At 49.6% G+C, this 13819-nt stretch overlaps 1 protein-coding gene across 1 annotated transcript in view; it reads right to left on the reverse strand.

The window, feature by feature from the left end:
- NDRG3 (NDRG family member 3) overlaps positions 1-13819 on the reverse strand; it is a 94014-nt gene that overhangs the window by 10425 nt on the left and 69770 nt on the right. Inside the window, exons 8-9 of the mRNA XM_067544535.1 lie at positions 1728-1814; positions 1175-1231 (exon numbers count right to left, since the gene is read on the reverse strand). Of these exons, the coding sequence (XP_067400636.1) occupies positions 1175-1231; positions 1728-1814 (144 nt within the window). The remainder of the gene's footprint in view (positions 1-1174; positions 1232-1727; positions 1815-13819) is intronic.

The following is a 13819-nucleotide window of genomic DNA, read 5'->3' on the forward strand; positions in this document are numbered from 1 at the left end:
CAGCTGCATTATATAAATATGGAGCATCAGAGCAAACACACACCAGGTACCCACTGTACTAGTTTCCACGGACAGACCAGCAGCACAGGTTATGCAGGGACTGGGAAAAGCTTAATTATTGGGTCAACAAAATGTATGACCCCTTGTGGATTTGACAAGCCCATGGCAGGAATGCCCCATTTACAGGCTCACTTGCCACTTAGGTCCTCAGTGTTCATAGCACTGGGCACATCTGGAACTCCACCAACAGAACCTGTTTCTGGAGACATTCAACCAGTGGGGGAATTCATGGCGGGATTCAAAGCTAAATAGTACTAACAGTAAAAGCCAGCTGGAACCGCTGCTAAGCGGTGCCGCTGGGAGCAGAAGGATTGTTTTGTAAAGCCAGAGATCAGGAGAGAAAAGTTTGCATACAAAAGGCCTCTGTTGGAACACACTGGCCTGGAAACCGCTGGTTACCATGAAAGTGTGTTGGCTTGTGAAGAACTCACTTGGATTACTGAATTCTGGGAAGACACTGCACACGGCTGGGCAAAGGATGGGCTCAAAGAAGGTAAGTTCCTGAGCGCTGCCCACATTCAGAGCTGCTCCCTAAATAAGCTCCCAAGAAATAAGAATTTATGGTGAAGGGCACAGACAGCTTCCTTTGTTACTGGCTTTTCCCCAGATGGCAGCGGAGATCTGCTGCTCTGCACTGGGACCACAAGGAAAAGGGAGCTGTGAGAAAAGAATCTTGTTTTTAAAACCTGAGTTTGCGTTGGTGCTGCTGCTGCTTCTCAGAGAACTTCTAAATCCCTAGATGGCATCACAGCTGTGAGACTGGCATCTGCATATGCCACACCATCCTACCATCTTATGTGCAGGTAAGGGACAGGGGTTGTTTAGGAAATCAGCTCTCCAGCAGGAGAGAGGAAACTCTCTCACATTTTACTACCTTGCCTGAAGCTGAGAATGGAGTGAGTGGGCAAGGCAGGGCAGATGACTGGACGTGCATGGATGCTGCTAAAGGTGAAAATTACTGGCTGCAGAGTTGCCCAGCAGAGAACATGGCAATATCTGTGGCAACCCTTATTTGGTGCAGAGAGATTTCAGGATCTGAAGGACAGTTGAGTACAAAGCGTAAGGCCCACACCTTGCCTAGTGTCGTCAGCTCTGCAGCCTGCAGGTTACTTACATGACCGAAATGATGAGCCAAGACAATGTCCACTATGTTGGTCGTCCAGCCTGAAAACTGAAAAATAATAAAACATCTCATGCAATTGGCACTGCATATTTCTAGGTGAAACTTAGATGACAGAAAAACTGTAAAAGGCCAAACTAGCTTTAAGACACAGGGAATGATGTCCTAGAGTTTCGGAAGGGTTTGGCTCCTGCCAGAGAAGCACACAGAACACGGCTCCCTGGAGAGGGTGTGATCTTCACACCAGCACAGGTGTCACCAGCACATTCAAGAAAGATGTTCCAACCCTTGGTCATTGTAGGGCACTGAGTGCGGTACTAGCTCTGAGCTGGCAGCTGAATGCTCAGCCTGACTTGCAGCATTCCAGGGTCTCTCATCCAAGCACGTCCAATCCTGACCCCGCATCGCTGAGAACCCAGCATGGCTCAATAACCTGTCTGCAGCAATCACACACAGGAGACAAGCTTCTCTACCTACTTCATTTTCTTTCTGTTTCGTCTTTCTCTTCAAGCCTTGCAAATAGCTATTAGAGAGAGAAGAGTCTCACCTTGGCTGCTGCCCAATCTATCCAGCCTTTTGCACATGGATCCACATTGATGAGCACAAGCCCCTCTACCAGGTCAGGGTGATTCAGCTGCAATGAGAGAAACACAGCGCATGCAGCATTTTGAAAAGTGAGTGTGAGAGGACCAGGAGGCACAATGGCTAGGAAATTCCCTGTGAGAGGCAGGGACAGCAAAATAAGAGGAAATCCTGTAACTGAAACCCTGCATTAGATAATTGCTAACAACATTTCTCAGAGAGCAGGGGTAGTAGCCTGACCTCATTCTATTGAAGGGAAATTGAAGCAAGAAAATCTAAGTGACTCTCCCAGAGTCACACCCTGAAGGTCCCCAGCAAAACAGAGAGATTCCCAGGGCTGTCCCTAACCACTGCACCACTCAGAGTCTTGTGAACTACAGACCCATGACAGGAATATGTTGTCAGCACCCAGAATTCTCATAGAATATTAGAGTTGGAAGGGACCTCAGGAGGTCATCTACTCCAACCCCCTGCTCAAAGTAGGACTAACCTCAGCTAAATCATCCCAGTCAGGGCTTTGTCAAGCTGCATCTTAAAAACCTCTAAAGATGGAGATTCCACCACCTCCCTAGTTAACCCATTCCAGTGCTTCACCACCCTCCTAGTCAAAAACTTTTTCCTAATGTCCAACCTAGACCTCCCCAACTGCTACTTGAGACCATTGCTCCTTGTTCTGTCATCTACCACCACTGAGAACAGCCTAGCCCCATCCTCCCTGGAACCCCATTTCAGGTAGTTAAAGGCTGCTATTCCCTCCCCCCTCATTCTTCTCTTCTGCAGACTAAACAAGCCTAGTTCCCTCAGTCTCTCCTCACAAGTCTTGTGCTCCAGCCCCCTAATCATTTTTGTTGCCCTCCGTTGGACTCTCTCCAACTTGTCCACATCTTTTTTGTAGTGGGGGGCCCAAAACTGGACACAATACTCCAAATGCGGCCTCATCAATGCCGAATAGAGAGGAATAATCACTTCCCTCGATCTGCTGGCAATGCTCCTACTAATGCAGCCCAATATGCTATTAGCCTTCTTGGCAACCAGGGCACACTGCTGACTCATATCCAGCTTATCATCCACTGTAACCCCCAGGTCCTTTTCTGCAGAACTGCTGCTTAGCTCATCAGCAGGGACTGTTTGGTGAAGGTACAGTTACAGCAAGAGTCTTTTCAGTTTCATTACGCTGATAGGAGGGATGAAGCTGATTCGAGCCAGACGTGGAGACTCCGGTGCTGTGTTTACATTGCCCACACAGCTCTGCCAGCACAACTCCCATGAGGAAGAGACCAAGACACGTGAAAAAGAACAGTTACTTACGTCGTAACTGTTGTTCTTCGAGATGTGTTGCTCATGTCCATTCTGAATGTAGGTGTGTGTGAATGCCACATACACCAGTGCCAGAAGTTTTTTCCCTAGCAGTACCCATAGGGCTGGCTCTAGCGCCCTCTACAGCGGCGCGGGTATGTGCTCGCATATATGGCGCTGCTGGCCCCCTCCCTCAGTTCCCTCCGACAGAGGCGACAGAGAGTGAGTTGTGGAATGGACATGAGCAACACATCTCAAAGAACATCAGTTACAAGGTAAGTAACCATTCTTTCTTCTTCGAGTGCTTGCTCATGTCCATTCTGAATGTAGGTGACTCACCAGCTGTGCCTCCGGAGGTGGGCAGAGTTCATGGCCATTAAGATTGCAGAACCGCTCTGCCGAATACTGAATCGTCCCGAGCTTGCTGCATGATGGCATAGTGGAACGTTAAGGTATGCACAGACGACCACATAGTGGCCTGCAAATACCCTGAATAGGTACATGCGCCAGGTAGGCCGCTGAAGATGCCTGGGCTCTAGCAGAACGGGCTGATAGGAATGCTGGAGATGCAGCCCCAGCATGTTTGTAAGAGATACGAATGCAGGCTGTGATCCAGGACGATATTCTCTGCATGGAAACCGGTTTGCCCATCATCCTATCCGCAATTGCCACAAAGAGCTGTGTGGAGTGGGAAAACGATCTGGTCCTATTGATGCAGAAGGCTAGAGCCCTCCTTACATCGAGTGAGTGCAGATGCCTCTCTTCACTGGAGCTATGAATACCAGCAAAAATAGATCCTGGTTAACATGAAAGTAGGAGATGACCTTAGGGAGGAATGCCTGGTGAGGGTGGAGCTAGACTTTATCCTTGAAAAGCACCATATAAGGCGGCTCTGAGGTCAGGGCCTTAATCTCTGAGACCATATGCACAAAAGTGATTGCTACCAAGAACGCCACCTTCCAGGACAGATGCATAAGCGAGCAGGAGGCCAACAGTTCAAAGGGTGGAGCAGTGAGCCAAGACAGGACAAGGTTCAGGTCCCCCTGGGGAATTGGCTCTCTAATCTGAGGGAAGAGTCTTTCCAGCCCTTTGAGAAATCTACAAGTTATTGCATGAGAGAAGACCGATCTGCCCTGAATCGGTGGGTCAAACGCCGATATTGCCGCTAGGTGGACTTTCACCGATGAAAAGGCTAAGCCTCCCTGTTTCAAATGAAGCAGGTAGTCTAGGTTCATCTGTATAGAAGACTTGGTCAGAGACACCCTGTGATCAGCTGCCCCGCAGGCGAAGCGCTTCCACTTTGCTAGGTAGGACGCTCTAGTGGAATGCTTTCTGCTTTCCAGCAGCACTCTCTAGACCTGGGCTGAACAGTGTTGCTCTTCCCCGCTCAGCCACGCAGCAGCCAAACCATCAGATGTATGGACGCTAGGTCCAGGTGCAGCAGCCAGCCGTTGTCCTGGGAGATGACATCTGGGGGCAGTGGTAGAGACCACGGCAGAGCCACAGAGCGGTCTAGCAGCATCCCAAACCAGTGCTGGCGAGGCCACTCCAGGGCTACTAAAATGACTCGAGCTTTGTCTCTCTTGACTTTCAACAGGACTGTGCACCAACAGTATTGGGGGAAACGCATACATAAGACCCCCAGACCACGAGAGTAGAAATGCGTCCGACAGGGAGCTGTCCTCTGATCCCAACAGAGAGCAGAAGCGGGCACATTTCCAGTTCTCCCTGGTGGCAAACAGGTCCACCTGGGGAACTCCCCACCTTTGGGAAATGTGGTCGAATACCTCCTGGTGGAGTAACCCCTTATGGTGAGAGCAAAAGGACCTGCTCAAACAATCTGCTAGAGCAGTGTTTCTCAATTAAATTTGGCCACGGAACCCTTTTGAACTCCATAAATAATTGCAGAACCCCCCAAACTCTTAGCAGTCTTCAAATGTTGAAATAAGCAAAGGTAAGCATTTCTCACTTAAATTACACTTACACTGGATACCCTCCGCCAGAAAATCCGAGACATCTTCCCTTTTTTGGCGGCGGCGCAGAGAACAGCTGCTCTCGGCGGCGCAGAGAACAGCTGCTCGCGGAACCCTAACAGTGTTCCTGTGGAACCCCAGGGTTCCACGGAACACCAATTGAGAAACACTGTGCTAGAGTATTCTTCAGCTCCGGAAGATAGACCGCTTCTAGGGTAATGTGCTCCACACAAAAGTCCTAGAGACCTATGGCTTCCAGGCACAGGGCTGGGGACCTGGCTCCTCCTTGCCTGTTGATATAATACATTGCCACTGTGTTGTCCGTGCGTACTCTCACTACTTTGTTGGACAGATGAGGCCGAAACACCTTGCAAGGCCAGCCTGATGGCTCTGAGGTCCTTGACATTTATATGCATGCTTAGCTCCTCCATGGACCAATGACCTTGCGTCCTGAGGATCCCCAGGTAGGTCCCCCACCCCAGGTCCAAGGCATCTGAAACCAAGGACTACCATACACTTGGTAAAAACAGGGAGCAGTGGAAAGGCCAAACGGTAGGACCGCAAATTGGAAATGCTGCTCACCTACTGTAAACCGCAGTAACCTCCTGTGGCCCGGGAAGATAGCGATATGGAAGTAAGCATCCTTTAAATCGAGGACGGCGAACCAAGCACGTGGATCCAGTGGGGGAATAATGGCTGCTAAAGAGACCATGTAAAACTTTAACCTTTTGAGGAACTTGTTCAGAGCCCTCAGGTCTAATATGGGCTTGAGTAGAACCCTTTTCCCCTCAGGTTGTGAGGAACCTCCTCCACCGCCCCTAACTGTCTGAGGGCTTGAACCTCCTGGACAAGGAGATGCTTGTTAGAGGGGTCCCTGAAGAAGGACAGGGAAGGAGGGTGGGAAGGCGGGATCAAAGTGAACTGAATAATGTAGCCAGAAACCATGGTGTTCAAAACCCAGTGGTCTGACATAAATGCCCTCCAGGCCAGGAAGAAGGGGACAAGGCGGGAGGCAACAGGCGGGAGACTGGATCTCAGGCACAAACTGATCAGTTGTCCTCGGGCGCATTTTCAACAGCCTTTCTTTCCCTCTGAGGAATGGCGGCTTGGGCCTGGCTTCGAGGATGATGCCGGTGAATTGCCCCTGCAGTGCTTGTAACCTCTATTCCGTCTTCTATAGTGCTCTCCCCTGGACAGCGCTGCTGTTGTGGAGGCTTGAAGTGACTTCTTGAAGAGGACAGGTTATAAAGGCCCAAAGATCGCAACATGGCCTTAGAGTCCTTTAGACCATGCAGCCTTGAATCACTTTGGTCTGTGAACAGAGCGCCGCCATCGAACGGGAGGTCCTGGATGACTGGAGCCACAAGGCCCTCCTCACAGACACGGTGGAGGCCATCGCCTGTGCTGCCAAGTCCACCGCGTCTGAAGCCACCTATAGTGAGGCCCTGGCCACAGTCTTACCCTCCTCCAGGATGGCCTCAAACTCCTGCTTTGAGGGCTGGGGGAGGGAATCGGTGAATTTCTTGAGCAACTGCCATAAGTTAAGGTGGTATTGCCCCAGCAGCGCCTGTAGGTTAGCTATCCTTAGCTGCAAGCTTGCCATTGAATAAATTTTTCGTCCAAATAAGTCCATCTTTTTTGCCTCTTTATTCTTCAGCATAGAGCTCAATTGCCCTTGCCTATCTCACTCGTTTGCCGCTGTGGCCACCAACGAGCTCAGAGCTGGGTGGGTATACTTGGATGTGGAGGGCAGAGATGCTGGGGTTTGCCACAAGGCCTTAGCCAGTTTGACCACCCCGTCGTTCACAGGGAGGGCCACTCTAGAAGGAGCTGCTGATACCAGAACTCCAAAAAGTTCATCCACCGGTTCTTTGAGTTCCTCTATCTTAAGGCCCAGGTTAGCCGCTACCCTTCTCAGCAGGTCCTGATGTGCCCTATAATCGTCCGGCGGGGCCTGCAAAGGGCCTGCTACTGCCTTGTCCAGGGAGGACAAGGAGGAGGCCGGCAGTTGAGGGGGTGCAGGCACCTCTTCCCTAGTTTAGGTGGCCACCGACGGGCTGCCTGACATAGACTCCTCATGGTCTGAGTCAATGCCTACGGTTGGTGACGTAGTGATGTCCTTTGAGGAGTGTGGCACTGAAGTTCCCATAGAAGAGAGTGGGGCTAGGCTGTTCTCGGTGGTGGCAGATGACAGAACAAGGAGCAACGGTCTCAAGTTGCAGGGTGGGAGGTCTAGGTTGGACATTAGGAAAAAGTTTTTCACTAGGAGGGTGGTGAAGCACTGGAATGGGTTACCTAGGGAGGTGGTGGAATCTCCATCTTTAGAGGTTTTTAAGCTGAGGCTTGACAAAGCCCTGACTGGGATGATATAGCTGAGGTTAGTCCTGCTTTGAGCAGGGGGTTGGGACTAGATGACCTCTGAGGTCCCTTCCAACTCTAATATTCTATGATTGTATGATACTATGATATGGCACTGTGGGGTGGGGGAACCCCCAGGGGTCCCAGTATTGCCAGGGCCCAGACCACTGTCCTTGCAACCATCCCCCCATCTGTGGGGCATAGGGACTGACACAGTGGCTTCTTAACTCACTCCTTCGGGGGAAGTACCACTTCATCTCCCAAGCTCAAGGAAGAACATTCTGGTGACCACTGGGGCACTGACCTTGTTTGCTTATCTGACTCCCGGCGTCGAAGATCCGGTGCCGGGGAGCGGTGACTGGAGCTGAATAGTTGTTGAAGCTGCGATCGCGTCTTGTTCTTGGGTTTCCTATAAGGATTTGTGCGGTGCCATGTGCCGGCGATATATGATGCCCTGTGCTCAGAGAACTTCGGGACTCCGAAGAGTGCCGAAATTCAGTGGATTGATGCCAACGCCCCAGGGACCAGTGGCTATCACTCAGCAACTGATGCCACGAACTCGATCTGTCCTGGCGCGGCTCTGGTGACCAGTGCCAAGAGCCTGACGAGCGCCTGGAGGTTGGAGAAGGGCAGCCCGCCAACGAGGGCCAGGGTCACTGAGCTGACGTCGGCGTCCCCCACTATGAACTGCCCTACCCTCTCGTGGCGTAGGCAGCACTTGCGAGGCCAACAGGCTCCTCATTGCCTGGAATGCCTCAGGCGTGGAAAGGGCCAACAGGTGGCGCGGCCCCCTACTATTCCCTGGAGTTGGCAGTGGCACGGTTGCCGGACTCTATGCCCATCTGGGCGGAGACCCTTTCTGGGCTAAATCCGGCTTAGAGGCTTTCTTAGCCGGCTTCGGTGCTGGTGAATGCTCCCACTCCGAGTGCACCTTCTTCTGGCGCTTCTTCGGCACCGGGGATGATGAACGGTGCCAGGGGAGCTCTGATGCTGATGGAGCACTTTTCAGCGAGGCTGTGTTACTCGGACCCGAGTCTGATCTCAGCTCCAACACCAGTCTGAGCACCGCTTCCATCAGAAGGGCCTTTTGTCTTATATCTCGGTCCTTCTTGGTTCTTGGGCGAAAGCTCTTACAAATCTTGCACTTCATGGAGAGGTGGGCTTCCCCCAAGCACCTCAGACAGCTCTGATGTGGGCTGCTCAATGGCACAGGCTTCTTACAAGAAGCGCAGGGCTTGAAAGCCGGGGATCAAGACATGCCCCGACCCTGGGAGCTTCCTTAGCTTCGAACCTAGCTAACTACTAACTAACAACAACTTTCTAGAACTTTGAAACTATATACACTGGTATTAAAAAGATAGAAAAACACTAGGAACACAGAGACTTGCGAGAGCAAGAGAATTGGTCCAGCACTGTCACAAGTGGTAAGAAGGAATTGAGAGGGAGGGGGCCAGCAGCGCCATATATGCGAGTGCATATGGGCGCCATTGCAGAGGGCGCTAGAGCCGGCCCTACAGGTACCACTAGCGGAAGAACTTCTGGCACCAGTGCATGTGGTGCACGCACACACCTACATTCAGAATGGACATGAGCAAGCACTCGAAGAAGAACCATTTCAGATGTCCGTTTTCTGGGTGCCTGGACACTGCCTAATACACATGGCCATGCTAGACTCTGAATCCAGACTGCTTGCCTTGGGAAGCAAGAGCATGAACCTGCTGCGCCCGGAGACCCACAATGACAGCTTTCATTCTGGATTTCTTAGCTGTCTTGGCTCACTGAACTTTTAGCTCAGCAAAGCTGTTTATGTTGCTCTAAGTCTGAACTGCAGATTTTAGAAATGAGATTTATCTTTCTAGCTACTAATGCAGAGATGAGAGTCAATACAAAGGGTTGAGCTAAGATTCCATAGCACTATGATTGTATCATAGCAGCGCTAGGAATCCCGGTGGCTGACCAGGACCCCAACGTGCCAGCCTGTAAAAACAGAACAAAAAGACAATCATTGCCCCGTCAAGCTAACAATTTAAGGCTAAGACAAGGCACAGACAAATGGTCAGACAGGCAGAGGGGGAGCACAAGGAAATAGTGAGACAATATTGGCTAGCATGAGAGGCAGTGATCTCAGCACATCAGCAGCCTAACCACTGACAATGTTTTTGTAGGCCTCATGGCAAGGAGCGTTTTAAGGAGAGGTTTGAAGGAGGACCATGAATTAGTTTTGCTGATGTTTATAGGGAGTTCTCCCAGGTGAGAGAAACAGCAGGGAAGAAAGCATGAAGGTGCTTGTTAGAAAATTTGAGAAGTGGGCAATGGAGGCTGGTATCATGGGCTGATTGGAGGTGGGCATTATCTTTTTGATACTGAATGAGAGATGATGGGTCAGGTGGGGTAGTCGTGAAGGGCCTTGCAAGTGAAGACAAGCAGCTCATGTTTGATGTGATAGAGAAGGGGGAGCCTGAAGAAAGAGAGGGATGAGGTGGTCAAAGCAATGAGCTAGAAAAATAATCTTTGCAGCAGCATTCTGAATGGATCTGAGTGGGGCTAGGTTGCATTTGTCAGCACCAGAGAAGAATGTTGCAGTAATTGAGACATGAACTGGTGAGAGCCTGGATGAGAGTTTTAACTGTGTGGAAGGATAAAGGGTTTAGAAATGTTATGAAAGAAAATCTACAAGACTTAGACCTGGTCTACACTACAAACTTAGTTTGATGGAAGCTGCCTTACTGAGGTGTAACCTAGTAAGGAAACTGAGCCGGTGATCCTTTAAATGTTCAAAGGTACATTCCATCACCATTCTGCACTTGCTCAGCCTATTGTTGAACAACTCCTTACTACTTTCCAGGTGGGTGGTTTACAGCTTCATGAACCATGGGAGAAAAAGGTAGGCTTGGTCTCCCAGGATCACTATTGGCATTTCAACATCATCAATGGTTATTTTGCAATCTGGAAAGAAAGTCCCTGATTGCAGCTTTCTGAACAGACCTGAGTTCCTAAAGATGTGAATGCCATGCACCTTTCCTGACCATCCCACATTGATGTGAAATGCCCCGTGAGCCACCAGCGCTTATACCACCATTGAAAAGTATCCCTTTCGGTTTAGGTACTCTTTGGCCAGGTGGTCTGGTGCCAACTTAGATAGGGATGTGTGCGCCATCTATCATCCCACTGCAGTTACAGAACCCCAGTGCAGCAAATCCATCCACTATGTCCTGCACATTGCCGAGTTGCTACCTTTCTTAGCAGAAGTCGATTAATAGTCATGCATACTTGTATCACAACAGCTCCCACAGTGGGTTTACCAACTCTGAATTGATTCCCCACTGACTGGTAGCAAAGTGATCACCACCCACTTCTCCACTGTCACAGCAGGTCTCATTTTAGCGCTGCTGTGCTGCAGAGCTGGGGAAAGCTCTGCACAAAGTTCCTGGAAAGTGGCCTTCTGGATTCAAAAGTTCTGCAGTCACTGCTTGTCATCCCACAGCTGCATAACGATGCAATCCCACCATTCAGTGCTTGTTTTCTGGGACCAGAAATAGTGCGCCACGATGTTCAGCTGCTGTGCGACTGCCAGCAGCAACTGGGAATTGTTTTGTTCTATAGATTGCAGAAGGGCTGCCTGAATGACATTGCAATGTTCTGCGTGTTGGCTCCTGTCTCAGCTCTGGAAATACTGTAGGATAAGGCGCGAGGTGTTGGTAATGCTCTCAACAAAAGTGCACAGCCGAGCAGGGTCCATCCTTCTTGGGTATGGCATACACGTGACTAAGCCAGACTTTTGAAAAAAGGTACAAAAATATGGGTTGTTTGCTGTTGATATCAGGGAAGGGAGGGAGGAAACTGCATCATGGGAGGCTGAAACCATGTTCCCATTCCCCCCTGTGACAATGTTTTAGTGCCACAAGACTTTGCAAGCCCTTCCTAAAACCCTCTGTAGCTAGTTGCACGGTGGGATAGCTACCCATGGTGCAGTGCTCTGTGCATCGATGCAAGTGCTGCTAGTGAAGATGCACTCTACCAACACGAGCATGGTGTGGACACCCCTGAGCGATTTAATTACTGAGGCAGTTGGATGTCAATTTAAATTAAGATTAGGAGCTTTATTTTAACCATGTGGAACTTGAGTTTATGGCTAGACATCCATGAGGAGATGTCACTGGCAGGCTGAGATTTTAGTTTTGACATAAGTAAATAGGTCTGAAGTAGAGAGGAAGATCTGTGAGTCATCAACATAGACATAGTTCAATTTGTGTTTGCAGATGAGATTACCCAGAGATACGGTGTGGAGTACTGAGGACCAAGGACAGAGCCCTGTGGAACCCCACAGAAAGCTGTAGGGGGTATGAAGAGGATCTTCTGATAGCTATGCTACAGGAGTGATTTGAGAGCTAGAAGGAGAATCAGGAGAGAACCGAGTCATGGAAGCCAAGGGAGGACAAGCTTTCAAGACAAGCATGGCCGATGGTGTCGAAGATGGCTGACAGGTCAAGGAAGATGAGGCTGGAGCACGGGTCCTGAGATTTGGCTAAGAAATGATCAGCAGAGAGCAGTTTGAGTGAAGTACAAGAGGTAGGTGGTGCATTGGAGAGGGTCTAGGATGGAATTTGAGGAGAGGAACTCGAGGCAGTGATTTTAAACAGTGCATTCAATTAAGGAGCAGTAGATGGAAAGGCAAGTGGGATTGAAGGTAGGGTGTTTTGTTTTGTTTAAGATGCGAGAGACAAAAGCATGTTTGAACTGTAAAGAGCCAAAGGAGAGTGAAAGATTAAGAAGAGTAATGGAGGGAAAGTGGTCATGAGAGAAATCAGGGAACAGAATGGGGTACTGGCAAGTGGAGGGGATAAAGGACGAGAGAAGGTGACTTCTACATCTGTGGCTGGGGAGAAAAAGGAGAGAATTGTTGGGGGGAGGGAAGGTCACGTCATATTTTACCTATTTTCTCTTTAAAGGAATCAGTGAGACCCGTGTGGACAGAAAAGTGGACAGTTTGAGGAGTGAGTCAGAGGTGGTAAAAAGGCAGCTGGGATTATGGGTGAGGGACTCAATGGAACTGGAGAAGTAGACTTGTTTAGCAAGGCAGATGGCAGACCTAAAAGGAGAATGAACTTGAAATGGAGGAAGCTGGCCTGGTCACAGGATTTCTGCTAGAGATGCTCTGCAGCGCAAAAGCAGGAATGGAGGAAGCAGATTCTGGGGCTGAGCCAGGGCTGGAGGTTGGGAGGGCAGAATGGGCGAAAGAGTCAAGGGTGGAGGAGAGAGAGTAATGGAAGAGGACCAACAACCATATCGATGGAAGGGAGTACAGGGAGGAGACGGCTGAGAACAGACAAGTTGTCATCAGCCCTGATGGACTGGAAATTACAAAAGGGCCAGGTGAGCAATACTGAAATAAACCAGGTGATGGTCAGAGACGGGGAATTCAGAGAAGAGTAGGGCTTGGGGAAAGCCAGGGCAAGTGAGTGGGAGAGTTGAACCAGGGCTGCTGGTCAAATGAGGAGGTGAAGACAGATGAGAGCTCGAATAAGTCATCAGCATGGAAGTTGAAGTCAGTGAGGATGAGTGTTGGAGATTGTGAGGAGAGGAAGAGAGAGCCAGGAGCTGAAATCGGAAAGGAAGGCTGATGAGGAGTTGGGTGGACAGTAGATGACAGCAACATGGAGGAGGAGAGAAGAGTCAGATGCAGGGCTGTTCAAAAAGGGGAGAAAGTGGGAAGGGCGAGGACAAGGGGCTATAAGTGGCAGGAACAGGAAAGGAGAGGCCCAGAACCCTCCCCATGATCTGATCCCAAGGGGTGGGAGTGAGAGGAGTAGGAGAGGTCACTGTAAAACAGGGCTGCTGCAGAGGCCATGTCAGACGAAGGGACCAAGACACAGGAGTTAGAGAGATTGAAATACAGAGAGGGAGAGAGAATAGGTAGGTAAGGTCCCATGGGATGAAAATCTAAAGGAATAAAAGCTCAGGAGAGCTGGCAGTTTCTCAAATAAACAATATTAAAAACAAAACAGCAAACTATCCCGATGTAAAGGAAAAATGGAAGAACAGTAAGAGGACTATATGGCTGTTACAGGAGCTCCTTAAGTACCTGAAAATCAAAAAGGAAAAACATGGACAAATTGCCAAGGAGGAGTACAACAAGAGTGTAGGGACAAAATCAGAAAGGTTAAGGTACAAGATGGGTTACGCCCAGCACGGGACATAAAAGGCAATAAGAAGAGGTACTATAAATTCATTAGGAGCAAGAGAAAGAAGGAAAACGCAGGTCCACTACTTAGCAGAAAAGGAGAGCTAATCATGGATGACACCAAGAAGGCTGAAGTATTTGGTGTCTATTTTGCATCAGTCTCCTTATAAAAAGTTAATTGTGACCAGATGCTTAGCACAATTAATATGAACAAAAAGGGGGAAGGAACACAAGCCAGAAAGGGGAAAA

Source organism: Emydura macquarii, unplaced genomic scaffold, assembly GCF_026122565.2.
Source record: "Emydura macquarii macquarii isolate MOO-44397 ecotype Brisbane River unplaced genomic scaffold, CSIRO-AGI_Emac_v2 contig_177, whole genome shotgun sequence".
Lineage (NCBI taxonomy): Eukaryota > Metazoa > Chordata > Testudines > Chelidae > Emydura > Emydura macquarii.